At 45.3% G+C, this 26,778-nt stretch overlaps 2 protein-coding genes across 6 annotated transcripts in view; both read left to right on the top strand.

Annotated features, from left to right (window-relative positions):
- The window catches only part of rapgef1a (Rap guanine nucleotide exchange factor (GEF) 1a), a 34,063-nt gene extending 19,830 nt beyond the window's left edge, over positions 1-14,233 (top strand). Inside the window, 16 exon segments of the mRNA XM_034541544.1 lie at positions 834-956; positions 3,784-3,939; positions 4,504-4,718; positions 6,930-6,970; positions 7,050-7,140; positions 7,211-7,289; positions 9,223-9,307; positions 10,672-10,764; positions 11,114-11,302; positions 11,371-11,455; positions 11,562-11,656; positions 12,354-12,432; positions 12,520-12,621; positions 12,733-12,830; positions 13,305-13,436; positions 13,532-14,233. Of these exon segments, the coding sequence (XP_034397435.1) occupies positions 834-956; positions 3,784-3,939; positions 4,504-4,718; positions 6,930-6,970; positions 7,050-7,140; positions 7,211-7,289; positions 9,223-9,307; positions 10,672-10,764; positions 11,114-11,302; positions 11,371-11,455; positions 11,562-11,656; positions 12,354-12,432; positions 12,520-12,621; positions 12,733-12,830; positions 13,305-13,436; positions 13,532-13,667 (1,799 nt within the window). The 3' untranslated portion in view covers positions 13,668-14,233.
- Positions 14,234-15,136: 903 nt separating this feature from the next.
- The window catches only part of pomt1 (protein-O-mannosyltransferase 1), a 19,705-nt gene continuing 8,063 nt past the window's right edge, over positions 15,137-26,778 (top strand). For 2 of the 5 annotated variants that reach the window (XM_034542104.1, XM_034542106.1), the window contains exons 1-6: positions 15,137-15,301; positions 16,765-16,886; positions 17,127-17,233; positions 17,322-17,372; positions 17,565-17,711; positions 18,396-18,504. In XM_034542104.1, coding sequence (XP_034397995.1) covers positions 16,774-16,886; positions 17,127-17,233; positions 17,322-17,372; positions 17,565-17,711; positions 18,396-18,504 — 527 coding nt within the window. In that variant the 5' untranslated portion in view covers positions 15,137-15,301; positions 16,765-16,773. The remainder of the gene's footprint in view (positions 15,302-16,764; positions 16,887-17,126; positions 17,234-17,321; positions 17,373-17,564; positions 17,712-18,395; positions 18,505-26,778) is intronic. The other 3 variants (XM_034542105.1, XM_034542103.1, XM_034542102.1) reach the window with 3 other exon arrangements.

Genomic DNA, 26,778 nt, shown 5'->3' with positions numbered 1-26,778 from the left:
GACGCACGATGGCCATATGACGCCCGACCACCATATGACACACGACCACGTTATGACGCCCGACCACCGTATGACGGCGATGGCCATATGACGCCCGACCACCGTATGACGCCCGACCACCGTATGACGCCCGACCACCGTATGACGGCGATGGCCATATGACGCCCGACCACCGTATGACGCCGATGGCCATATGATGCCCGACCACCGTATGACGCCTGACCAACGCATGACGCCCAACCACCATATGACGCCCGACCACCGTATGACGCCCGACCACTGTATGACGCCTGACCAACGCATGACGCCCAACCACCATATCACGCCCGACCACCGTATGACGCCCGACCACCGTATGACGCCGATGGCCATATGACGCCCGACCACCATATGACGCACGACCACCGTATGACGCCAACGGCCATATGATGCCCGAACCCCGCATGACAGCCGACCACCATATGACGCCCGACCACCGTATGACGCCGATGGCCATATGACGCCCGACCACAATATGACGCACGACCACCGTATGACGCCAACGGCCATATGATGCCCGAACCCCGCATGACAGCCGACCACCATATGACGCCCGACCACCGTATGACACCGATGGCCATATGACGCCCGACCACAATATGACGCCCGACCACAATATGACGCCCGACCACCATATGACGCACGACCACCGTGTGACGCCGACGGCCATATGATGCCCGAACCCCGCATGACACCCGACCAACGCATGATGCCATACGACGGCCATACACTTGGTTATATTGATATTATTTATTAAGAGAAGATCAGTTGTAATGAGTCTTCTTGTCTCTCAGAGGACGACCCAGACTACGACTTCCTCCACACTGACCTGTCCTCCTCTCAGACGCTCCCTCCTCTTCCTCACCCGGCCTCCCTCCCCCCCGCCCTGCCAGAGAAGAGACGCTGCAGCACTGCAGGTCTGTCTGTGTGTGCGTGTGTTTATATCTGTCTGTCTGTCTGTCTGTGTGTGTTTATGTCTGTCTGTCTGTCTGTGTGTGTTTATGTCTGTCTGTCTGTCTGTCTGTGTGTGTGTGTGTGTGTGTTTATGTTTGTCTGTCTGTCTGTGTCTGTGTGTGTTTATGTCTGTCTGTCTGTCTGTGTGTGTTTATGTCTGTCTGTCTGTCTGTGTGTGTTTATGTTTGTCTGTCTGTCTGTGTCTGTGTGTGTTTATGTCTGTCTGTCTGTCTGTCTGTGTGTGTTTATGTCTGTCTGTCTGTCTGTCTGTGTGTGTGTGTGTGTGTGTTTATGTTTGTCTGTCTGTCTGTGTCTGTGTGTGTTTATGTCTGTCTGTCTGTCTGTGTGTGTTTATGTTTGTCTGTCTGTCTGTGTCTGTGTGTGTTTATGTCTGTCTGTCTGTCTGTCTGTGTGTGTTTATGTCTGTCTGTCTGTCTGTGTGTGTTTATGTCTGTCTGTCTGTCTGTCTGTGTGTGTGTGTGTGTGTGTTTATGTTTGTCTGTCTGTCTGTGTCTGTGTGTGTTTATGTCTGTCTGTCTGTCTGTGTGTGTGTGTGTGTGTGTGTGTGTTTATGTTTGTTTGTCTGTCTGGTTAAATTCAGAATGGTATTTGTTGAATTTAAGGAAATAATAAGAATACATTGTATTAATATAGCCCTTTTCATAGTACTCAAAGACACAAATGTTTTAAAATCATCATAAAAGAGCTATACATTATTAAAGCTGCGAGCAGCGATGAACGGGTCCTCGCTCATTTGCGCCCGCCGGTCGGACGTCTTGCCGTTTATCACCTAACGCTGATTCTTTTGTAGGTGGCGCTTTGACTATGAGTGAATATAGGCTTGTCGATATTCTCAGGCACTGACTTATATCAAGCATGACAAATTTGGGGCAGATTCGAGGAAGAGAACAGAAAACAAAGAAACCATGGTATTTCCGTATTTTCGAATGAACCATTAAACAAACGGACAAAACGTACACGGACCGTCTGGACCGTCATTTTACTTCCTCTTGAAAGTCCCACCGGCTTTCCCACGAGCGGATGTTTGGTCTCCAGATGAGCTTTAGCTTTGATGCTTCAGTGCTGCGTTGGTAGCGTTAGCTCACACTACACACACACACACACACACTCGGCTCTTTCGTTTGAAATACTTCTCCATAACTTTCGCTACAGGCTAGCAGCTGGCTGAGTGTCTTCTTCTGCCTATTGGAGCTTGTAAAACAACTGACCAGTGGCCGTCAGGGCCTTCAAAGCCTTTCTGAAGGCCTAAACAGAATCACAAAGTTATAGCGGTATCAATTTTTTAAATTTTTATAATTAAAAGTTATATCTACTTTGTAATGTAATTGTTTTTCACAAATACACTACATGTATTTTAATTATTTTTCCCTATTAGCTTATTTTCTCATTGCACAGACAGTCTCATGTGTTCCTCTGCTTCAGGCCTCTGGTATTCCTCATGCACAGGTAGCTGCTTAACAGCATCGTTATCCAATTACATCGCATGTACATGTTCACGCGGGCCGTGTGACCAATCACACGTCCAGGCATCTAGAAGGCTCTCTCAACTATTTTGCGGGCTTTGTCTTCCAAGCATTTTAAACGGGCTCGTCTTCCCTATGGAAGAAGCCCGTTTAAAATAGTCGACAGAGTCTTCTAGATGCCTGAACGTGTGATTGGTCACACGGCCCGCGTGACCATTAACATGAGCTGTGATTGGTCAATCGGCTACCGTGACTCGCCGTCTAACAGGAAACTATAGCACGGTTCATGTTATTGAAACTGTTGTTTCGAGAAGTAATTGAATTTATAGTATTTTAGTTCTTTCATCTATGGCTGAAGGAGGAGTAGTAGAACCGGACTTGGTGGCAGATTTACTTCCAACGCCATTCTCAAGGAGGACGTTTGAGGAAAAGCACGAAATCTTGGCACATGGCCGCCCGACCCCACAGCTTACAGCCTTGACCCAGCAAGAAAAAACATTTATGCGTCACTTTCAGTTTGCCAACTACGAACGATATTCCTGAATGAGCATCGGAGAAGAGTTGCAAACTGTATTGCTGGGAATGCCTTTTATTAGCGACTCAGCGTCTTGGTGTTTACTGCCACTGTGGAGCGGACATTCTCAGCCTTAAAACGCATCAAAAGAGGGACCTGTTGGTGGAGCTCCAGCGCACCGACACACTTTACAACCGCTTCATCAAACTCTTTCTTCGCAAAGAGAGGAGAATAGACTTTATTTTTAAATGAGCATCTGGTTGGTTTTTTTCGTCATGTTTTGTTATAAATAAATGTGATTGGTTCTTTTAAGAATTTGTTCTTGTCCTTGTGTTGATTACGTTGATGTGGCTATGCATTGTCTGCTAATGACGCAGCATCCCGTCATGTGCGTATTTATGGATCTGCACTCTGCAGTTATTTGTAGGTGTTGCGCTTCATGTAACCTTTTATTTCACTTGTCAAATATGAGGTGTTTACACAAAACAAATAATAACCTGTAGCTGTGGCGTCATAATGAGGCACAGAAGGCCGGCCCGCCACTGCAACTGACTGACGCATTACCGCCACCAAGTGGTGGGAAGCTATATTGTAACTGAGCGTCTCATGGATAACAGTACTACTACTAGTTAATTATTGCTATGATGCTATGGAAATATTTAGTTTGTCAGTCTGGAATATCTTGCTTTCTGTTAGAAAGTTCTTGTATCAGCCTGTCTACCTGTCCAGGTGATACTCACTGTGTCTGTCTGTCTTTTTGTCTCTCTGTCTGTCTGTCGTTCTGCATTATAGAAACTACCATGGGTAAGGCCTCGTTTTCGTTTGGGTTTGACGCCGCCCCCCCTGAGAAGAGCCACTGTGAAGATGTCGTTGGACCTGATGAGTCACCTTTGTCCCCTCTGTCCCCCAGCCAGACGCCACCCCCCCTCCCTGAAAAGAAACGACACAGTGAGTAAATAAAACAATCTTTTAAAGCTGTTCAGTCCAGTTAATTTCTGATGGAGCTAAGGTAAGCTAATAGTTAACCACTGCCTCCAGTGTTTGTACTAAGCTAGGCTAATAGTTAACCACTGCTTACACTGGTTGTGCTAAGCTAGGGTAACAGTTAACCACTCATTCCAGTGTTTGTGCTAAGCTAGGCTAACAGTTAACAACTGCTTCCAGTGTTTGTAATAAGCTAGGCTAATAGTTAACCACTGCCTACAGTGTTTGTGCTAAGCTAGGTTAATAGTTAACAACTGCTTCCTGTGTTTGTGCTAAGCTAGGCTAATAGTTTACCACTGCCTTAAGTGTTTGTGCTAAACTAGTTAAACAGTTAACCACTGCTCCAGTGTGGTTGCTAACTATGCTAACAGTTAACCACTGATACAGTGTTTGTGCTAAGCTAGGCTAACAATTAACCACAAGTCCAGTATTTGTGATAAGGTAGGCTAAGGCCAGACAGGTTTTCCTCCACTGATATGTTTCCGTCTGTCTCTCAAACTGTCTGTCTGTCTTTCTGTCTGTCTACAGTCCATCAGTACCTTCAGTTCTGTTCGTCCTACAGCGCTCAATCAGCAGCCATGTTCTACCAGCGACCTTTGACCTTCAGTCAGCATCACAGTAGCAGGCAGCAAGACCTGGAGACCACTTACCGTCTCACACACCTGGACAGACAGACATTAGACTCCACCCCCTCACCTAAACTATGTCCTGCTCCAGTTCTACCACCAAAGAAGAGACAACAGGTATGTTTTCATCTAATGATTAAGTTTAGATTAGAGATATTACTTTATTCATCCCCAGGGGGAATTTCTTTGAAGCAGCAGCAAACATGTTTATATATACAATACAATAAAATTAAATAAAATAGCAGGGCATATTACATTTATTTACAAGAATTTAAATAAAGGAAATAAAAATGTACAAATAAAAATGAAAGTGTATACAGTGTATCTAAGTGTACATAAAGTATAAAGTGAAGCGGTGCAAGGTTTATTGATGTTCAATTTGAGGACGATCTGGCCCGAGGTGATTTATTGTACAGTCTTATTGCAATAGGCAGGAATGTGCTCCTGTATAAGGAATGTTATCCTGTATCTGGAATGTTCTCCTGCATCTGGAATGCTCTCCTGCATCTGGAATGTTCTCCTGTATCTGTCCTTGTGAAGTGGAGCTGAAACAGTCTGTTGGAGAACGTGCTCCGCTGTCCCTGGTGGAGAGGGTGGTCTGGGTTCTCCAATATGGACAATACTTTCTTCAGTGTTTTCCTCTCCATTGCCTGTTCCTCATAGTCCTGTTTGTAGCCAATGATGGAGCCAGCCTTCCTCACCAGTTTAGTGAGTCTGTTGGTGTCTCCGGCTCCAATGCTACTCCCCCAGCAGACTACGGAAAATTACAGACCACTGGTCCAACAGACTGGTAGAACATCTCCAAAATCTCAGAGCACTGGTCCAACAGACTGGAAGAACATCTCCAACATCTTGCTGAACACATCGAAGGATCCAAGTTTCCTCAAGAAAAAGAGTTAACTCCTCCCCTTCTTGTACACAGCGTTGCTGTTGGCCTTCCAGTTCAGTCTGTTGTCAATGGAGACACCCAGAAACCTGTACTCCTCCACCATATCCACATCCTCCTCCAACATATCCACATCCTCCTCCACCATGTCCACATCCTCCTCCACCATGTCCACATCCTCTCCCAGAACTCTCAGCGGTTGTGGAGCCGTCGTCTTCCTCCTGAAGTCCACCACCATCTCTCTGGTCTTGGCCACATTCAGAAGCAGGTGATTTCTACCGGCCCACTCCACAAAGTCATCCACTACTGCCCTGTACTCCATTTCCTGTCCATCCTTAATACACCCAACCAGTGCAGAGTCATCCACTACTGCCCTGTACTCCTCCTCCTGTCTATCCTTAATACCCAACCAGTGCAGAGTCATCCACTACTGCCCTGTACTCCACTTCCTGTCCATCCTTAATACACCCGACCACTGCAGAGTCATCCACTACTGCCCTGTACTCCACTTCCTGTCCATCCTTAATACACCCGACCACTGCAGAGTCCTCAGAGAACTTCTGCAGATGCAGATGAGTTGTACTGGAAGTCAGTGGTATACAGGGCGAACAGGAAGGGAGACAGAACAGTTCCCTGTGGGGCTCCAACAACACTGACCACGGTCGAAAGTGAGCCAAGACCAGCCTCTCCAGCACCTTCATCAAATGTGAGGGCAAGTGGTCGTAAGTCCTTGAGGTTGGAGTTGACTTCTTTGGAACAGGGACCAGGCACAACATCTTCCACAGCACCGGGGCCTCCTCCTGTCTCAGACTCAGGTTGGAGAGGTGCTGCAGGACATCCGACAGCTGGATAGCTTAGGTCTTCAGGACCCTGGGGCTGATCAGGTCTCTCCAGCTGTCTTCTCACCTGGTCAGTCGTCAGAGAGAGAGAGGGGGGTGGAAGAATGTTGTATTGAATCAAATGCAGAAAGAATCTCTTCTTTAAATGTAGCTACAGCACTGTCAGTTAGACATCTGGTGTAGAAACTTTTGACTAACGGTGTACACTCCGGGAGTATAAACTCAAAAGTTATGAGGTAATGGTCTGACAGAAGAGGGTTCTGTGGGAAGACCTCCAAATGCTCAATGTCAATGCCATATGTAAGAACAAGGTGGAGGGTGTGGCCAAAGCAGTGAGTGGGTTTCTGTACTCTGACAGAAGCCAATCGAGTCCAACAATGAGATAAATGCAGTACTAAGGCAATCATTATCAACATCCACATGAATATTAAAATCTCCTACAATAATAACCTGATCAGTTTTAAGGACTAAACTGGATAGAAACTCAACTATTAATTAATGAATGGACTCATGTCTTCAATTAATGATTAATGGACTCATGTCCTCAGTTAATGATTATTGGACTCATGTCCTCTGATCTGATTCTGTTTTTATCCTCATCAGGATCCAGTTGGACCGTATGAAGAGGACTGGACCAGAGACAGGTGACACACACACAAAGATTGACATATTCAGACTCACCTGGACATACAAACAGAGTTAGTGACTCTGTCTGTCCTGCAGGTCTCAGAGTGTCCAGTATGAGGACCAGCAGGAGGAGGTTCTCTTGACAGACTGGCAGGAGGTCCTCCAGAGGATCACCATGAAGCCTCCGGTAGGGTACTGTCCTCTGTCCTCTCGGCTTCCTTCAGCCTGACTATTGACTGTCCCTTTGTCTCTCTCAGGATGAGGACGGGCCGGACGTCAAAGCAGCCTCTCCGGAGATCCTATTGGTCCATGCCACCGCCACTGACAGCGGAGCAGGTGAGTCGTCGTCTCGGTCCATACTAAATGTTTCCACTGTCCTTGTCTCGGTCCTGACTAAATGTTTCCTCTGTCCTTGTTCGGTCCAGACTAAATGTTTCCTCTGTCCTTGTCTCGGTCCTGACTAAATGTTTCCTCTGTCCTTGTCTCGGTCCTGACTAAATGTTTCCTCTGTCCTTGTTCGGTCCTGACTAAATGTTTCCACTGTCCTTGTCTCGGTCCTGACTAAATGTTTCCTCTGTCCTTGTCTCGGTCCTGACTAAATGTTTCCTCTGTCCTTGTCTCGGTCCTGACTAAATGTTTCCTCTGTCCTTGTCTCGGTCCTGACTAAATGTTTCCTCTGTCCTTGTCTCGGTCCAGACTAAATGTTTCCTCTGTCCTTGTCTCGGTCCTGACTAAATGTTTCCTGTGCCCTCGTCTCGGTCCTGACTAAAGGTTTCCTGTGCCCTCGTCTCGGTCCTGACTAAAGGTTTCCTCTGTCCTTGTTCGGTCCAGACTAAATGTTTCCTCTGTCCTAGTCTCGGTCCTGACTAAAAGTTTCCTCTGTCCTTGTTCGGTCCAGACTAAATGTTTCCTCTGTCCTTGTCTCGGTCCAGACTAAATGTTTCCTCTGTCCTTGTCTCGGTCCTGACTAAATGTTTCCTCTGTCCTTGTCTCGGTCCTGACTAAAGGTTTCCTCTGTCCTTGTTCGGTCCAGACTAAATGTTTCCTCTGTCCTTGTTCGGTCCAGACTAAATGTTTCCTCTGTCCTTGTCTCGGTCCAGACTAAATGTTTCCTCTGTCCTTGTCTCGGTCCTGACTAAAGGTTTCCTGTGCCCTCGTCTCGGTCCTGACTAAAGGTTTCCTGTGCCCTCGTCTCGGTCCTGACTAAAGGTTTCCTCTGTCCTTGTCTCGGTCCTGACTAAAGGTTTCCTGTGCCCTCGTCTCGGTCCTGACTAAAGGTTTCCTCTGTCCTTGTTCGGTCCAGACTAAATGTTTCCTCTGTCCTAGTCTCGGCCCTGACTAAAAGTTTCCTCTGTCCTTGTTCGGTCCAGACTAAATGTTTCCTGTGCCCTCGTCTCGGTCCTGACTAAAGGTTTCCTCTGTCCTTGTTCGGTCCATACTAAATGTTTCCTCTGTCCTTGTCTCGGTCCTGACTAAAGGTTTCCTCTGTCCTTGTTCGGTCCAGACTAAAGGTTTCCTGTGCCCTCGTCTCGGTCCTGACTAAAGGTTTCCTCTGTTCTCGTTCAATCCAGACTAAATGTTTCCTCTGTCCTTGTTCGGTCCAGACTAAGGGTTTCCTCTGTCCTCGTTCAATCCAGACTAAAGGTTTCTTCTGTCCTCGTCTCGGTCCAGACTAAAGGTTTCTTCTGTCCTCGTCTCGGTCCTGACTAAAGGTTTCCTCTGTCCTTGTTCGGTCCAGACTAAAGGTTTACTGTTTCCTCGTCTCGGTCCTGACTAAAGGTTTCCTCTGTCCTCGTCTCGGTCCTGACTAAAGGTTTCCTCTGTCCTCGTTCGGTCCAGACTAAAGGTTTCCTCTGTCCTCGTCTCGGTCCTGACTAAAGGTTTCCTCTGTCCTCGTTCGGTCCAGACTAAAGGTTTCCTCTGTCCTCGTTCAATCCAGACTAAAGGTTTCCTCTGTCCTCGTTCGGTCCAGACTAAAGGTTTCCTCTGTCCTCGTTCAATCCAGACTAAAGGTTTCTTCTGTCCTCGTCTCGGTCCAGACTAAAGGTTTCTTCTGTCCTCGTCTCGGTCCTGACTAAAGGTTTCCTCTGTCCTCGTCTCGGTCCTGACTAAAGGTTTCCTCTGTCCTCGTTCGGTCCAGACTAAAGGTTTCCTCTGTCCTCGTTCAATCCAGACTAAAGGTTTCCTCTGTCCTCGTTCGGTCCAGACTAAAGGTTTCCTATGTCCTCGTCTCTGTCCTGACTAAAAGTGTCCTCTGTCTTCTGTGTAGAACAGGTGGTGTACCGGGAAGCCTTCCTCTCCACCTACAGGAGCTTCATCAGCCCCAAAGACGTCATCATCAAACTCCAGCAAAGATATCCTTTCTGAGTCTGTCTGTCTGTCTGACTTTTTGTTCTGAGTCCATGGGGGAGGTTTTCAGTCAGGGGTATTTAGGGGCTGGACATGGCTCCATGGAGGAGACGACAGCTTCTCGTCTAAAATCTGCCGGGCAATGCCAGCAAGGAGGTGGAGGTTGCTGGTGTTGGTGAGTGTCAGGCGCCAGGTGATCAGGGCTGGTTTGACCTCTCCCAACAGGACATGCTGACAGAGGAACAGAGAGGATCCAGGGTTAGCAGAGGTCTAACAGCTGTAGAGGAGGCATAGCAGAGGTCTAACAGCTGTAGAGGAGGCATAGCAGAGAGGTCTAACAGCTGTAGAGGAGGCATAGCAAAGAGGTCTAAGAGCTGTAGAGGAGGCATAGCAGAGATCTAATAGCTGTAGAGGAGGCATAGCAGAGGTCTAACAGCTGTAGAGGAGGCATAGCAAAGAGGTCTAAGAGCTGTAGAGGAGGCATAGCAAAGAGGTCTAATAGCTGTAGAGGAGGCATAGCAGAGAGGTCTAATAGCTGTAGAGGAGGCATAGCAGAGATCTAACAGCTGTAGAGGAGGCATAGCAAAGAGGTCTAACAGCTGTAGAGGAGGCATAGCAGAGAGGTCTAATAGCTGTAGAGGAGGCATAGCAGAGATCTAACAGCTGTAGAGGAGGCATAGCAAAGAGGTCTAACAGCTGTAGAGGAGGCATAGCAGAGAGGTCTAACAGCTGTAGAGGAGGCATAGCAAAGAGGTCTAAGAGCTGTAGAGGAGGCATAGCAGAGATCTAATAGCTGTAGAGGAGGCATAGCAGAGGTATAACAGTTGGAGAGGAGGTATAGCAGAGGTCTAATAGCTGTAGAGGAGGCATAGCAGAGAGGTCTAACAGCTGTAGAGGAGGCATAGCAGAGGTCTAACAGCTGTAGAGGAGGCATAGCAGAGGTCTAACAGCTGTAGAGGAGGCATAGCAGAGGTCTAACAGCTGTAGAGGAGGCATAGCAGAGATCTAACAGCTGTAGAGGAGGCATAGCAGAGGTCTAACAGCTGTAGAGGAGGCATAGCAGAGGTCTAACAGCTGTAGAGGAGGCATAGCAGAGGTCTAACAGCTGTAGAGGAGGCATAGCAGAGGTCTAACAGCTGTAGAGGAGGCATAGCAAAGAGGTCTAAGAGCTGTAGGGGAGGCATAGCAAAGAGGTCTAAGAGCTGTAGGGGAGGCATAGCAGAGAGGTCTAATAGCTGTAGAGGAGGCATAGCAGAGGTCTAACAGCTGTAGAGAAGGTCTTTGGAATCGATGACTTAAACAAAGTAAAAACATAAATATATTTATTTTTCAGGTGTTGATCTTTCAGAGAATCTTTAACCTTTCAAACATACAAACACCTGAGTGAACTAGGGGAGCCTGAACGCATCACTGCTGCCAACAACACCTTCCACCTGCTGGTGAGAGTGGTGGATGAGTTGTGGTGAGACACACACACACACACAAACACACACACACTGTAACAGAAACACACTCAGACACACAGTAACACATCTGAACCAATTAGAGGCTTTATGTTTCAAGCCAATCATTCCCTATAATATTAATAATAGAGTGTGTGTGTGTGTGTGTGTGTGTGTGTGTGTGTGTGTGTGTGTGTGTGTGTGTGTGTGTGTGTGTGTGTGTGTGTGTGTGTGTGTGTGTGTGTGTGTGTGTGTGTGTGTGTGTGTGTGTGTGTGTGTGTGTGTGTGTGTGTGTGTGTGTGTGTGTGTGTGTGTGTGTGTGTGTGTGTGTGTGTGTGGCGTGCATGGCGTGCGTGTTTGTGTGTACAGCGCCATAGAGCTGGACTCTGATTTGCTGTTGCTGCTGATGGAGCTGGTGTTCAGCCTCCTGATTGGTGGAGAGCTGGGTCTGGCCCGCCTCCTGCGGTCCAACATCCTGTCCAAGATGGAGCAGAAATGGCTGCTCATTGGCTCTCCTCAGTCGCTCCGTCCCCTCGCAGCCAGGGGTGTGACTGCCAGGTAAGCTGTGAGCTCCTGGATGATTGACAGTCCTCTTTCAGACACCAACCCTTCTCTTCTGTCCTCAGACCAGGAACCCTTCTGGACTTCAGGAGTCAGGATTTAGCTGAACAGCTGACTCTGCTGGACTCTGAACTCTTCTGCAAGATCGAGGTACACCTGAGCTGTCACGTCGGTCTCACCTGTCTGTCTCTCATCTGTCTGTCTAACCTGTCTGTCTCACCTGTATGTCTCTCACCTGTCTGTCTCATCTGTCTAGCTTCCAGAGGTGTTGCTGTGGTCTAAAGAGCAGAATGAGGAGAAAAGTCCAAACCTAACCGAGTTCACCCAGCACTTCAACAACATGTCCTTCTGGTACACAATACACACAACGTACTACACAACCTGATACACACAATGTACGACACACTTTGATGCACGACGTACACAACAAGCACTATTAAAGAGGAAAGTCTTAAGTCTATTCTTGAATGAGGTGACTGTGTCTGCCTCCAGGACTGAAAGTGGAAGCTGGTTCCATAAAAGAGGAGCTTGATAACTGAAGGCTCTGGCTCCCATCCTACTTTTTAGGACTCTAGGAACCACAAGTAGCCCCGCATTTAGTGAGCGCAGCTCTCTAGTGGGGCAAAATGGTACTACAAGCTCCTTAAGATATGATGGTGCATCACCAATCAAGGCTTTGTAGGTGAGGAGAAGAATTTTAAATGTGATTCTTGATTTTACAGGGAGCCAGTGCAGAGCAGCTAATACAGGAGTCATGTGATCTCTTTTCTTAGTTTGTGTGAGTACATGTATATACATGTAAATATGTAAATATATATGTATATATTTACATATATGTATATATATATTAAATATACATACATACATGTGTATATACACATGTGTATATACCTATATATATATATATATATATATATATATATATATATATATATATATATATATATATATATATATATATATATATATATATATATATATATATATATATATATATATATATATATATATATATATATAGGTATAAAAGGTGTGTTTGTGGTTTCAGGGTTCGTTCTGTAATCATTCTTCAGGATAAATCTCAGGACAGAGAGAAACTGCTGCTGAAGTTCCTGAAGATCATGAAGGTAACACACATAAATACACACACTGATACAACTACACACTGTGACTCTGATACACTGATACAACTACACACTGTGTGTTTCCTGCAGCACCTGCGGAGGCTGAACAACTTCAACTCGTACCTGTCCATCCTGTCAGCACTGGACTCCGCCCCCGTGCGACGCCTGGACTGGCAGAGAAACACAGCTGAGGTCTGAGGGTTTTGTTGATATTAATAATAATTAGTCTCTAAAGAATCATTCTAATTCTAATAATTATTATATAATAGGCATAACTCAATTAATGAAGTTGTATTATTTTAGGCTCTGGAGGAGTACAGCTCTTTGATTGACAGCTCATCATCTTTCAGAGCCTATAGAGCAGCCCTGGCTGATGTGGAACCTCCATGTATACCCTACCTGTACGTTAATACCCTGTACACCCCATATATATACCCTACCTGTACGTTACCCTCTATATCCCACATATAAATACCCTACCCGTACATTATTACCCTCTATACCCCACATATATATCCTACCTCTAATACTCTCTGCAGCCCACACATATACCCTACCTACAGCCCACACATATACCCTACCTACAGCCCACATATATACCCTACCTACAGCCCACACATATACCCTACCTACAGCCCACACATATACCCTACCTACAGCCCACACATATACCCTACCTGTACGTTAATACTTTCTATACCCCACCTGGACGTTTATACTTTCTATACCCCACATATATACCCTACCTGGACTTTATACTTTCTATACCCCACATATATACCCTACCTGGACGTTTATACTTTCTATACCCCACATATATACCCTACCTGTACATTATTACCCTCTATACCCCACATTATTGTCTGTCTGTTCAGGGGCTTGATCCTTCAGGACTTGACCTTTGTCCACCTGGGGAATCCTGACACATTGATGGGATCAAAGGTCAACTTCTCGAAACACTGGCAGCAGTTCAACATCCTGGACACTCTGAGGAGATACCAACAAGTGTCAGTCACCTGTAGTATTGTTACTCCGTCTATAATAAGTAGTATTACAGTATCATCTCCTGAAATAATACCTGTATTTCTCTCTCTGTCTGTAGTCCTTACACTCTGCAGCCTAATGATGACATCATATCGTTCTTTAATGACTTCAGCGACCACCTGGCAGAGGAAGCATTGTGGGAACTCTCACTCAGGCTCCGCCCACGAAATACTCCAAGAGCCAATCAGAGATGACACATCAAAACCGATATAACCTGTGCTAGTTTAATGCTAACATGTGGAAATTGAGAAATTAGATTGTAATAATCAAATCTTAATCAAAGTGGTACTGAACTTGATTACACTGGATTAAATTGGTCCTAATGTGTCATATAAAGGAAGCTGTTCACATACTGAGCTAATTATGGCTAACAGCAAGCTAACATGCTCATCTGGACTATTCCAGCAATAACTGACATACGTTAGCCTGGAGCTAACAGGGTTTAGCCAGGTGTTAGCGTGGGGTTAACCAGGTGTTTGCTGGGTTTAGCCAGGTGTTAGCCAGGTGTTAGCCAGGTGTTAGCGTGGAGTTATTCAGGTGTTAGCTGGAATTAGCCAGATGTTAGCATGGGGTTAGCCAGTTGTTAGCGTGGGGTTAGCCAGGGGTCAGCCAGATGTTAGCGTAGGGCTAACTAGGTGTTAGCCTGGATTAGCCAGGTGTTGGCTGGGATTAGCGTGGGACCTCTACCTGTTTCTGACCTGTGTACAATTATTTACAGTCATATTTAAATAAATGTCACTCCTCACCAGTTGATTAATAATCTGACTCTAAAGTTATTAAATAAATGTAGTGCAGTAGAAATATAAAGTAGCAGAAAATGGAACTACAAGTAAAGTCCTCGTTACTGTACTTACATGTGGCATTTGAGTAAATGTACTTAGTGACAATAGTGTTTATATCATTAATATTTCAGACAGCTGCTGTAGTGAAGCAGGTTAACTGTATGGACTGATCACCTATGCAGGTGTACCCCGGCTCTCTCACCCAGAGCATGCTGGATTATGAATTATTATTATTAATATAATAATAATAATAATAATCATAATAATAATAATAATAATAATACACAAAGGACTTTATGGAGAAAATAAAAACGATGTTAATATATGTTAATAATAATGTTAAAAGTACAAAACATTAAATCTAAGTCTTGAAGAAGAATAAAAACAGTGAGCAGACGGCACCAATCAAACACAGAGCGCCTCAGTGAGCAGACAACTTCAATCAAACACCGGATACATCGAGCGGCTCAGTGAGCAGACGAAACCAATCAAACACATCGAGCGGCTCAGTGAGCAGACGAAACCAATCAAACACAACGAGCGGCTCAGTGAGCAGACGGCACCAATCAAACACCGGATACATCGAGCGGCTCAGTGAGCAGACGAAACCAATCAAACACATCGAGCGGCTCAGTGAGCAGACGGCACCAATCAAACACCGGATACATCGAGCGGCTCAGTGAGCAGACGAAACCAATCAAACACATCGAGCGGCTCAGTGAGCAGACGGCACCAATCAAACACCGGATACATCGAGCGGCTCAGTGAGCAGACGAAACCAATCAAACACATCGAGCGGCTCAGTGAGCAGACGGCACCAATCAAACACCGGATACATCGAGCGGCTCAGTGAGCAGACGGCACCAATCAAACACCGGATACATCGAGCGGCTCAGTGAGCAGACGGCACCAATCAAACACCGGACACATCGAGCTGCTCGGAACAAACCGGAGAAAAGTTGAAGAACTCCGGTAACCGGAGGAACTGAATCCGGCTCTTTACTGGCAGGATGGTCTGTTTCAAGTTAACGGAGTGACGTCACCAGGTGAGCTTACGGTAGCAGCAATTACATTACATGTCATTTAGCTGACGCTTTTATCCAAAGCGACTTACAATAAGTGCATTAAACCATGAGTCCAAACTCAGAACAACAAGAATCAAGCAAGTACAATTTTTTCAATAAAGTTAAACTACAAAGTACTATCCGTAAGTGCCATTTAAGTGCTACTAAAGTGCTATCGGTAAGGGACATTTAAGTGCTCCTACGGCATTTAAGTGCTACCTATTCAAGGTATAGTCGAAAAAGATGTGTTTTTAGTTTGCGACGGAAGATGTAGAGACTTTCTGCTGTCCTGATGTCAATGGGGAGCTCGTTCCACCAATGAGGAGCCAGCACAGCAAACAGTCGTGATTTTGTTGAGTGTTTAGCTCGAAGTGAAGGAGCTACAAGCCGATTGGCAGAAGCTGAGCGAAGTGAACGAGCTGGGGTGTGAAGTTAGACCATGTCCTGGGTGTGAGGTTAGACCATGTCCTGGGTGTGAGGTTAGACCATGTCCTGGTGTGAGGTTAGAACATGTCCTGGTGTGAGGTTAGACCATGTCCTGGGTGTGAGGTTAGAACATGTCCTGGTGTGAGGTTAGACCATGTCCTGGGTGTGAGGTTAGACCATGTCCTGGGTGTGAGGTTAGACCATGTCCTGGGTGTGAGGTTAGACCATGTCCTGGGTGTGAGGTTAGACCATGTCCTGGGTGTGAGGTTAGACCATGTCCTGGATGTAGACTGGACCCGATCTGTTCGCAGCCCGGTACGCAAGTACCAACGTTTTGAAGCGGATGCGGGCGGCCACCGGTAACCAGTGAAGGTCACGGAGGAGCAGAGGATTGTGGGTAAATTTAGGAGGTTGAAGACCAGTCGAGCAGCTGCTTTCTGGATGAGCTGTAGAGGTCGAATGGCATTAGCAGGTAGACCTGAAGGAGGGAGTTGCAATAGTTCAGCCGTGAGATGACCAGAACCTGGACCAGAACCTGGACCAGAACCTGGACCAGAACCTGTGCCGCCTTCTGAGTGAGAAGGGGTCGTATTCTCCTGATGTTGTACAGCATGTACCTACAGGAGCAATGTAACGGGGCTCTGACAGCTAACAGCTAACAATAAGGCTATTGCTAATGGTTGCTTAGATTTCATCCAATAATATATAAAGTGTAGCAATAAGTTCATTTAAAAATGTTGCATTGACAGAAAATGTTCCCTTTACTTCAGAAATACTAAGAATTAAGGCATTTAAATGTCAAACATTTATAAAATGTAACGTTAATACATTGAAACATGTACAACATATCCTTTTAAAGATGTATTACATTCATTAAATGTTAAACATGTATTACATTCATAACATTTACTACATTTACACAGATTGTTAAGCCCTCTGAGGCAAATCATTTCTGATTTTAGGCTATACAAAATAACCTGTCTGTGTGTATCACCTGTCTTGTGTCTCACCTGTCTCAGGTGTCAGTAATGCTGCAGCTCCCCCTGGTGGTGACGACTCAGGTGGACCTGGTCCTGGTGCTGGTCTCCCTGCTGGCGTTCTGGACCCGACTGAGCCGCCTCAGCTCCCCCAACGCCGTGGTGTAAGTTTGTTTTAACAACCTAGTCTCTTGGTCCCCTGTTTACCTGGTCTTCTAGTAACCTGGTTATCTAGTCACCTGGTCACTTGGTCACCTAGTCTTCTACTCACCTGGTGACCTAGTCACCTGAGCTCCTGGTCACCTGGTCTTCTAGTCACCTTGTCTCCTGGGCACCTGGTCTTCTAGTCATCTTGTCTCCTGACCTAGTCTCCCACCAGATTTCATGATGTCTCTGTCTCACAGGTTCGATGAGGTGTATTATGGTCAGTTTGTGTCTCTCTACATGAAGAGAGTCTTCTTCATCGATGACAGCGGCCCGCCGCTCGGTCACATGATCATGGCCCTCGGAGGTCAGTTACCGCGACAACCGCTCAGCCACATATGAGTCTACCTCTATGTCGGACACCTGTTGATGATCTCATCATGTGTTTGTTGCAGCATACCTGGGGGAATTTGATGGGAACTTTGTGTGGAACAGAATCGGGGCAGGTAGGAACACCAGTTACTGTAACACCACCCAACACTTTAAACCAGTTTAAACAAGCTGGTTTAAAACCAGCATGTATCCCAGCAGTGTGAGTGTGTTTGTTTTGTTCTACAGAGTATCCCAGCAGTGTGAGTGTGTTTGTTTTGTTCTACAGAGTATCCCAGCAGTGTGAGTGTGTTTGTTTTGTTCTACAGAGTATCCCAGCAGTGTGAGTGTGTGGAGTCTGCGTTTGCTGCCGGCTGTGTGTGGTGCTCTCTGCGTTCCTCTGGTTTACCTGTTGACTCTGGAGCTGAAGTTCTGTCACCTGTCGGCTCTCGGAGCTTCAGCGCTGCTGCTGCTGGGTATCGACTCACCTCATCACAATACATACGTTATGAATGTGACTAACATGACTGTGGAGCCTTCAGGGTCTAACATGGTCGTGGTGCGTTCAGGGACTAACATGACCGCGGCGCATTCAGGGACTAACATGACAGTGGTGTGTTCAGGGACTAACATGCTAACATGACCGCGGGGCATTCAGGGACTAACATGACCGCAGGGCGGTCAGGGACTAACATGCTAACATGACCGCGGTGCCTTCAGGGACTAACATGACCACGGTGCGTTCAGGGACTAACATGCTAACATGACCGCGGGGCATTCAGGGACTAACATGACCCCAGGGCGGTCAGGGACTAACATGACCCCAGAGCGTTCAGGGACTAACATGCTAACATGACCGCGGTGCCTTCAGGGACTAACATGACCGCGGTGCCTTCAGGGACTAACATGACCACGGTGCGTTCAGGGACTAACATGCTAACATGACCGCGGGGCATTCAGGGACTAACATGACCGCGGTGCCTTCAGGGACTAACATGCTAACATGACCACGGTGCCTTCAGGGACTAACATGCTAACATGACCGCGGTGCCTTCAGGGACTAACATGGCCGCGGTGCCTTTAGGGACCAACATGACCGCGGGGCATTCAGGGACTACGTTTTGGGACTAAAATTAATTAGCTTTAACGTTGTTTTCCAGAGAACTCTCTGATCGTCCAATCCCGTTTCATGTTACTGGAGTCTCTCCTCATCTTCTTCGTTTTAGTGGCCTTGCTCTCCTACCTGAAGTTCCACAACCATCCCAACAGGTGGGTCCTCTTTACTAGCTCCTTTAGCGTAGGAAACACTGGACCTTCCTTTACTAGTTCCTTTAGCGTAGGAAACACTGGACCTTCCTTTACTAGCTACTTTAGCGTAGGAAACACTGGACCTTCCTTTACTAGCTACTTTAGCGTAGGAAACACTGGACCTTCCTTTACTAGCTCCTTTAGCGTAGGAAACACTGGACCTTCCTTTACTAGCTACTTTAGCGTAGGAAACACTGGACCTTCCTTTACTAGCTCCTTTAGCGTAGGAAACACTGGACCTTCCTTTACTAGCTACTTTAGCGTAGGAAACACTGGACCTTCCTTTACTAGCTCCTTTAGCGTAGGAAACACTGGACCTTCCTTTACTAGCTCATTTAGCGTAGGAAACACTGGACCTTCCTTTACTAGCTACTTTAGTGTAGGAAACACTGGACCTTCCTTTACTAGCTCATTTAGTGTAGGAAACACTGGACCTTCCTTTACTAGCTCCTTTAGCATAGGAAACACTGGACCTTCCTTTACTAGCTACTTTAGTGTAGGAAACACTGGACCTTCCTTTATTAGCTACTTTAGCATAGGAAACACTGGACCTTCCTTTACTAGCTACTTTAGCATAGGAAACACTGGACCTTCCTTTACTAGCTACTTTAGTGTAGGAAACACTGGACCTTCCTTTACTGGCTACTTTAGCGTAGGAAACACAGGACCTTCCTTTACTAGCTACTTTAGCGTAGGAAACACTGGACCTTCCTTTACTAGTTCCTTTAGCGTAGGAAACACTGGACCTTCCTTTACTAGTTCCTTTAGCGTAGGAAACACTGGACCTTCCTTTACTAGCTACTTTAGCGTAGGAAACACTGGACCTTCCTTTACTAGCTCCTTTAGCGTAGGAAACACTGGACCTTCCTTTACTAGCTCATTTAGCGTAGGAAACACTGGACCTTCCTTTACTAGCTCCTTTAGTGTAGGAAACACTGGACCTTCCTTTACTAGCTACTTTAGTGTAGGAAACACTGGACCTTCCTTTACTAGCTCATTTAGCGTAGGAAACACTGGACCTTCCTTTACTAGCTCATTTAGCGTAGGAAACACTGGACCTTCCATTACTAGCTCCTTTAGTGTAGGAAACACTGGACCTTCCTTTATTAGCTACTTTAGCATAGGAAACACTGGACCTTCCTTTACTAGCTCATTTAGCGTAGGAAACACTGGACCTTCCTTTACTAGCTACTTTAGTGTAGGAAACACTGGACCTTCCTTTACTAGCTCATTTAGCGTAGGAAACACTGGACCTTCCTTTACTAGCTCCTTTAGAATAGGAAACACTGGACCTTCCTTTACTAGCTACTTTAGTGTAGGAAACACTGGACCTTCCTTTATTAGCTACTTTAGCATAGGAAACACTGGACCTTCCTTTACTAGCTACTTTAGCATAGGAAACACTGGACCTTCCTTTACTAGCTACTTTAGTGTAGGAAACACTGGACCTTCCTTTACTGGCTACTTTAGCGTAGGAAACACAGGACCTTCCTTTACTAGCTACTTTAGCGTAGGAAACACTGGACCTTCCTTTACTAGCTACTTTAGCGTAGGAAACACTGGACCTTCCTTTACTAGTTCCTTTAGCGTAGGAAACACTGGACCTTCCTTTACTAGTTCCTTTAGCGTAGGAAACACTGGACCTTCCTTTACTAGCTACTTTAGCGTAGGAAACACTGGACCTTCCTTTACTAGCTACTTTAGCGTAGGAAACACTGGACCTTCCTTTACTAGCTCCTTTAGCGTAGGAAACACTGGACCTTCCTTTACTAGCTCATTTAGCGTAGGAAACACTGGACCTTCCTTTACTAGCTCCTTTAGTGTAGGAAACACTGGACCTTCCTTTATTAGCTACTTTAGCATAGGAAACACTGGACCTTCCTTTACTAGCTCATTTAGCGTAGGAAACACTGGACCTTCCTTTACTAGCTCCTTTAGCATAGGAAACACTGGACCTTCATTTACTAGCTACTTTAGTGTAGGAAACACTGGACCTTCCTTTATTAGCTACTTTAGCATAGGAAACACTGGACCTTCCTTTACTAGCTACTTTAGTGTAGGAAACACTGGACCTTCCTTTACTAGCTACTTTAGCGTAGGAAACACTGGACCTTCCTTTACTAGCTCATTTAGCGTAGGAAACACTGGACCTTCCTTTACTAGCTACTTTAGTGTAGGAAACACTGGACCTTCCTTTACTAGCTACTTTAGCGTAGGAAACACTGGACCTTCCTTTACTAGCTCCTTTAGTGTAGGAAACACTGGACCTTCCTTTATTAGCTACTTTAGCATAGGAAACACTGGACCTTCCTTTACTAGCTCATTTAGCGTAGGAAACACTGGACCTTCCTTTACTAGCTCCTTTAGCATAGGAAACACTGGACCTTCCTTTACTAGCTACTTTAGTGTAGGAAACACTGGACCTTCCTTTATTAGCTACTTTAGCATAGGAAACACTGGACCTTCCTTTACTAGCTACTTTAGTGTAGGAAACACTGGACCTTCCTTTACTAGCTACTTTAGCGTAGGAAACACTGGACCTTCCTTTACTAGCTCATTTAGCGTAGGAAACACTGGACCTTCCTTTACTAGCTACTTTAGTGTAGGAAACACTGGACCTTCCTTTACTAGCTCCTTTAGCGTAGGAAACACTGGACCTTCCTTTACTAGTTACTTTAGTGTAGGAAACACTGGACCTTCCTTTACTAGCTACTTTAGTGTAGGAAACACTGGACCTTCCTTTACTAGCTCCTTTAGCGTAGGAAACACTGGACCTTCCTTTACTAGCTACTTTAGCGTAGGAAACACTGGACCTTCCTTTACTAGCTACTTTAGTGTAAGAAACACTGGACCTTCCTTTACTAGCTACTTTAGCGTAGGAAACACAGGACCTTCCTTTACTAGCTCCTTTAGCGTAGGAAACACTGGACCTTCCTTTATTAGCTACTTTAGCGTAGGAAACACAGGACCTTCCTTTACTAGCTACTTTAGCGTAGGAAACACTGGACCTTCCTTTACTAGCTACTTTAGCGTAGGAAACACTGGACCTTCCTTTACTAGTTCCTTTAGCGTAGGAAACACTGGACCTTCCTTTACTAGTTCCTTTAGCGTAGGAAACACTGGACCTTCCTTTTCTAGCTCATTTAGCGTAGGAAACACTGGACCTTCCTTTACTAGCTCCTTTAGTGTAGGAAACACTGGACCTTCCTTTATTAGCTACTTTAGCATAGGAAACACTGGACCTTCCTTTACTAGCTCATTTAGCGTAGGAAACACTGGACCTTCCTTTACTAGCTACTTTAGTGTAGGAAACACTGGACCTTCCTTTACTAGCTCATTTAGCGTAGGAAACACTGGACCTTCCTTTACTAGCTCCTTTAGCATAGGAAACACTGGACCTTCCTTCACTAGCTACTTTAGTGTAGGAAACACTGGACCTTCCTTTATTAGCTACTTTAGCATAGGAAACACTGGACCTTCCTTTACTAGCTACTTTAGTGTAGGAAACACTGGACCTTCCTTTACTAGCTACTTTAGCGTAGGAAACACTGGACCTTCCTTTACTAGCTACTTTAGCATAGGAAACACTGGACCTTCCTTTACTAGCTACTTTAGCGTAGGAAACACTGGACCTTCCTTTACTAGCTACTTTAGCGTAGGAAACACTGGACCTTCCTTTACTAGTTCCTTTAGCGTAGGAAACACTGGACCTTCCTTTACTAGTTCCTTTAGCGTAGGAAACACTGGACCTTCCTTTACTAGCTACTTTAGTGTAGGAAACACTGGACCTTCCTTTACTAGCTCCTTTAGCATAGGAAACACTGGACCTTCCTTTACTAGCTACTTTAGCATAGGAAACACTGGACCTTCCTTTACTAGCTACTTTAGTGTAGGAAACACTGGACCTTCCTTTACTAGCTACTTTAGCGTAGGAAACACTGGACCTTCCTTTACTAGCTACTTTAGCGTAGGAAACACTGGACCTTCCTTTACTAGTTCCTTTAGCGTAGGAAACACTGGACCTTCCTTTACTAGCTACTTTAGTGTAGGAAACACTGGACCTTCCTTTACTAGTTCCTTTAGCGTAGGAAACACTGGACCTTCTTTTACTAGCTACTTTAGTGTAGGAAACACTGGACCTTCCTTTACTAGCTACTTTAGCATACAAAACACTGGACCTTCCTTTACTAGCTACTTTAGCATAGGAAACACTGGACCTTCCTTTACTAGCTACTTTAGTGTAGGAAACACTGGACCTTCCTTTACTAGCTACTGTAGTGTAGGAAACACTGGACCTTCCTTTACTAGCTACTTTAGCGTAGGAAACACTGGACCTTCCTTTACTAGTTCCTTTAGTGTAGGAAACACTGGACCTTCCTTTACTAGTTCCTTTAGCGTAGGAAACACTGGACCTTCCTTTACTAGCTACTTTAGCGTAGGAAACACTGGACCTTCCTTTACTAGCTCCTTTAGCGTAGGAAACACTGGACCTTCCTTTACTAGCTCATTTAGCGTAGGAAACACTGGACCTTCCTTTACTAGCTCATTTAGCGTAGGAAACACTGGACCTTCCTTTACTAGCTCATTTAGCGTAGGAAACACTGGACCTTCCTTTACTAGCTCATTTAGCGTAGGAAACACTGGACCTTCCTTTACTAGCTACTTTAGTGTAGGAAACACTGGACCTTCCTTTACTAGCTACTTTAGCATAGGAAACACTGGACCTTCCTTTACTAGCTCCTTTAGCGTAGGAAACACTGGACCTTCCTTTACTAGCTACTTTAGCGTAGGAAACACTGGACCTTCCTTTACTAGCTACTTTAGCGTAGGAAACACAGGACCTTCCTTTACTAGCTCCTTTAGTGTAGGAAACACTGGACCTTCCTTTACTAGCTCCTTTAGTGTAGGAAACACTGGACCTTCCTTTACTAGCTACTTTAGTGTAGGAAACACTGGACCTTCCTTTACTAGCTCATTTAGCGTAGGAAACACTGGACCTTCCTTTACTAGCTACTTTAGTGTAGGAAACACTGGACCTTCCTTTATTAGCTACTTTAGCGTAGGAAACACAGGACCTTCCTTTACTAGCTCCTTTAGCGTAGGAAACACTGGACCTTCCTTTATTAGCTACTTTAGCGTAGGAAACACAGGACCTTCCTTTACTAGCTACTTTAGCGTAGGAAACACTGGACCTTCCTTTACTAGCTACTTTAGCGTAGGAAACACTGGACCTTCCTTTACTAGTTCCTTTAGCGTAGGAAACACTGGACCTTCCTTTACTAGTTCCTTTAGCGTAGGAAACACTGGACCTTCCTTTACTAGCTACTTTAGCGTAGGAAACACTGGACCTTCCTTTACTAGCTCCTTTAGCGTAGGAAACACTGGACCTTCCTTTACTAGCTCATTTAGCGTAGGAAACACTGGACCTTCCTTTACTAGCTCATTTAGCGTAGGAAACACTGGACCTTCCTTTACTAGCTCCTTTAGCATAGGAAACACTGGACCTTCCTTTACTAGCTACTTTAGTGTAGGAAACACTGGACCATCTTTTATTAGCTACTTTAGCATAGGAAACACTGGACCTTCCTTTACTAGTTCCTTTAGTGTAGGAAACACTGGACCTTCCTTTACTAGCTACTTTAGCGTAGGAAACACTGGACCTTCCTTTACTAGCTCCTTTAGCGTAGGAAACACTGGACCTTCCTTTACTAGCTACTTTCGCGTAGGAAACACTGGACCTTCCTTTACTAGCTCATTTAGCGTAGGAAACACTGGACCTTCCTTTACTAGCTACTTTAGTGTAGGAAACACTGGACCTTCCTTTACTAGCTCCTTTAGCGTAGGAAACACTGGACCTTCCTTTACTAGCTCCTTTAGTGTAGGAAACACTGGACCTTCCTTTACTAGCTACTTTAGTGTAGGAAACACTGGACCTTCCTTTACTAGCTACTTTAGTGTAGGAAACACAGGACCTTCCTTTACTAGTTACTTTAGTGTAGGAAACACTGGACCTTCCTTTACTAGCTACTTTAGTGTAGGAAACACTGGACCTTCCTTTACTAGTTACTTTAGTGTAGGAAACACTGGACCTTCCTTTACTAGCTCCTTTAGCGTAGGAAACACTGGACCTTCCTTTACTAGCTACTTTAGCGTAGGAAACACTGGAACTTCCTTTACTAGCTACTTTAGTGTAGGAAACACTGGACCTTCCTTTACTAGCTCATTTAGCGTAGGAAACATTGGACCTTCCTTTACTAGCTACTTTAGTGTAGGAATCACTGGACCTTCCTTTACTAGCTCCTTTAGCGTAGGAAACACTGGACCTTCCTTTACTAGTTACTTTAGTGTAGGAAACACTGGACCTTCCTTTACTAGCTACTTTAGTGTAGGAAACACTGGACCTTCCTTTACTAGCTACTTTAGTGTAGGAAACACTGGACTTTCCTTTACTAGCTCCTTTAGCGTAGGAAACACTGGACCTTCCTTTACTAGCTACTTTAGCGTAGGAAACACTGGACCTTCCTTTACTAGCTACTTTAGCGTAGGAAACACAGGACCTTCCTTTACTAGCTCCTTTAGCGTAGGAAACACAGGACCTTCCTTTACTAGCTCCTTTAGCGTAGGAAACACTGGACCTTCCTTTACTAGCTCCTTTAGTGTAGGAAACACTGGACCTTCCTTTACTCGCTCATTTAGCGTAGGAAACACTGGACCTTCCTTTACTAGCTACTTTAGTGTAGGAAACACTGGACCTTCCTTTACTAGCTACTTTAGTGTAGGAAACACTGGACCTTCCTTTACTAGCTCATTTAGCGTAGGAAACACTGGACCTTCCTTTACTAGTTACGTTAGCGTAGGAAACACTGGACCTTCCTTTACTAGCTACTTTCGCGTAGGAAACAATGGACCTTCCTTTACTAGCTACTTTAGTGTAGGAAACACTGGACCTTCCTTTACTAGCTACTTTAGCGTAGGAAACACTGGACCTTCCTTTACTAGCTACTTTCGCGTAGGAAACACTGGACCTTCCTTTACTAGCTCATTTAGCGTAGGAAACACTGGACCTTCCTTTACTAGCTACTTTAGTGTAGGAAACACTGGACCTTCCTTTACTAGCTCCTTTAGCGTAGGAAACACTGGACCTTCCTTTACTAGCTCCTTTAGTGTAGGAAACACTGGACCTTCCTTTACTAGCTACTTTAGTGTAGGAAACACTGGACCTTCCTTTACTAGCTACTTTAGTGTAGGAAACACAGGACCTTCCTTTACTAGTTACTTTAGTGTAGGAAACACTGGACCTTCCTTTACTAGCTACTTTAGTGTAGGAAACACTGGACCTTCCTTTACTAGTTACTTTAGTGTAGGAAACACTGGACCTTCCTTTACTAGCTCCTTTAGCGTAGGAAACACTGGACCTTCCTTTACTAGCTACTTTAGCGTAGGAAACACTGGACCTTCCTTTACTAGCTACTTTAGCGTAGGAAACACTGGACCTTCCTTTACTAGCTCCTTTAGCGTAGGAAACACAGGACCTTCCTTTACTAGTTACTTTAGTGTAGGAAACACTGGACCTTCCTTTACTAGCTACTTTAGTGTAGGAAACACTGGACCTTCCTTTACTAGTTACTTTAGTGTAGGAAACACTGGACCTACCTTTACTAGCTCCTTTAGCGTAGGAAACACTGGACCTTCCTTTACTAGCTACTTTAGCGTAGGAAACACTGGACCTTCCTTTACTAGCTACTTTAGCGTAGGAAACACTGGACCTTCCTTTACTAGCTCCTTTAGTGTAGGAAACACTGGACCTTCCTTTACTAGCTACTTTCGCATAGGAAACACTGGACCTTCCTTTACTAGCTCATTTAGCGTAGGAAACACTGGACCTTCCTTTACTAGCTACTTTAGTGTAGGAAACACTGGACCTTCCTTTACTAGCTCCTTTAGCGTAGGAAACACTGGACCTTCCTTTACTAGTTACTTTAGTGTAGGAAACACTGGACCTTCCTTTACTAGCTACTTTAGTGTAGGAAACACTGGACCTTCCTTTACTAGCTACTTTAGTGTAGGAAACACTGGACTTTCCTTTACTAGCTCCTTTAGCGTAGGAAACACTGGACCTTCCTTTACTAGCTACTTTAGCGTAGGAAACACTGGACCTTCCTTTACTAGCTACTTTAGCGTAGGAAACACAGGACCTTCCTTTACTAGCTCCTTTAGTGTAGGAAACACTGGACC

Source organism: Cyclopterus lumpus, chromosome 9, assembly GCF_009769545.1.
Source record: "Cyclopterus lumpus isolate fCycLum1 chromosome 9, fCycLum1.pri, whole genome shotgun sequence".
NCBI classification, from domain to species: Eukaryota; Metazoa; Chordata; class Actinopteri; order Perciformes; family Cyclopteridae; genus Cyclopterus; species Cyclopterus lumpus.
Note: the sequence above shows the minus strand (reverse complement) of the source record. Positions and strands in the feature narration are given on the sequence as shown.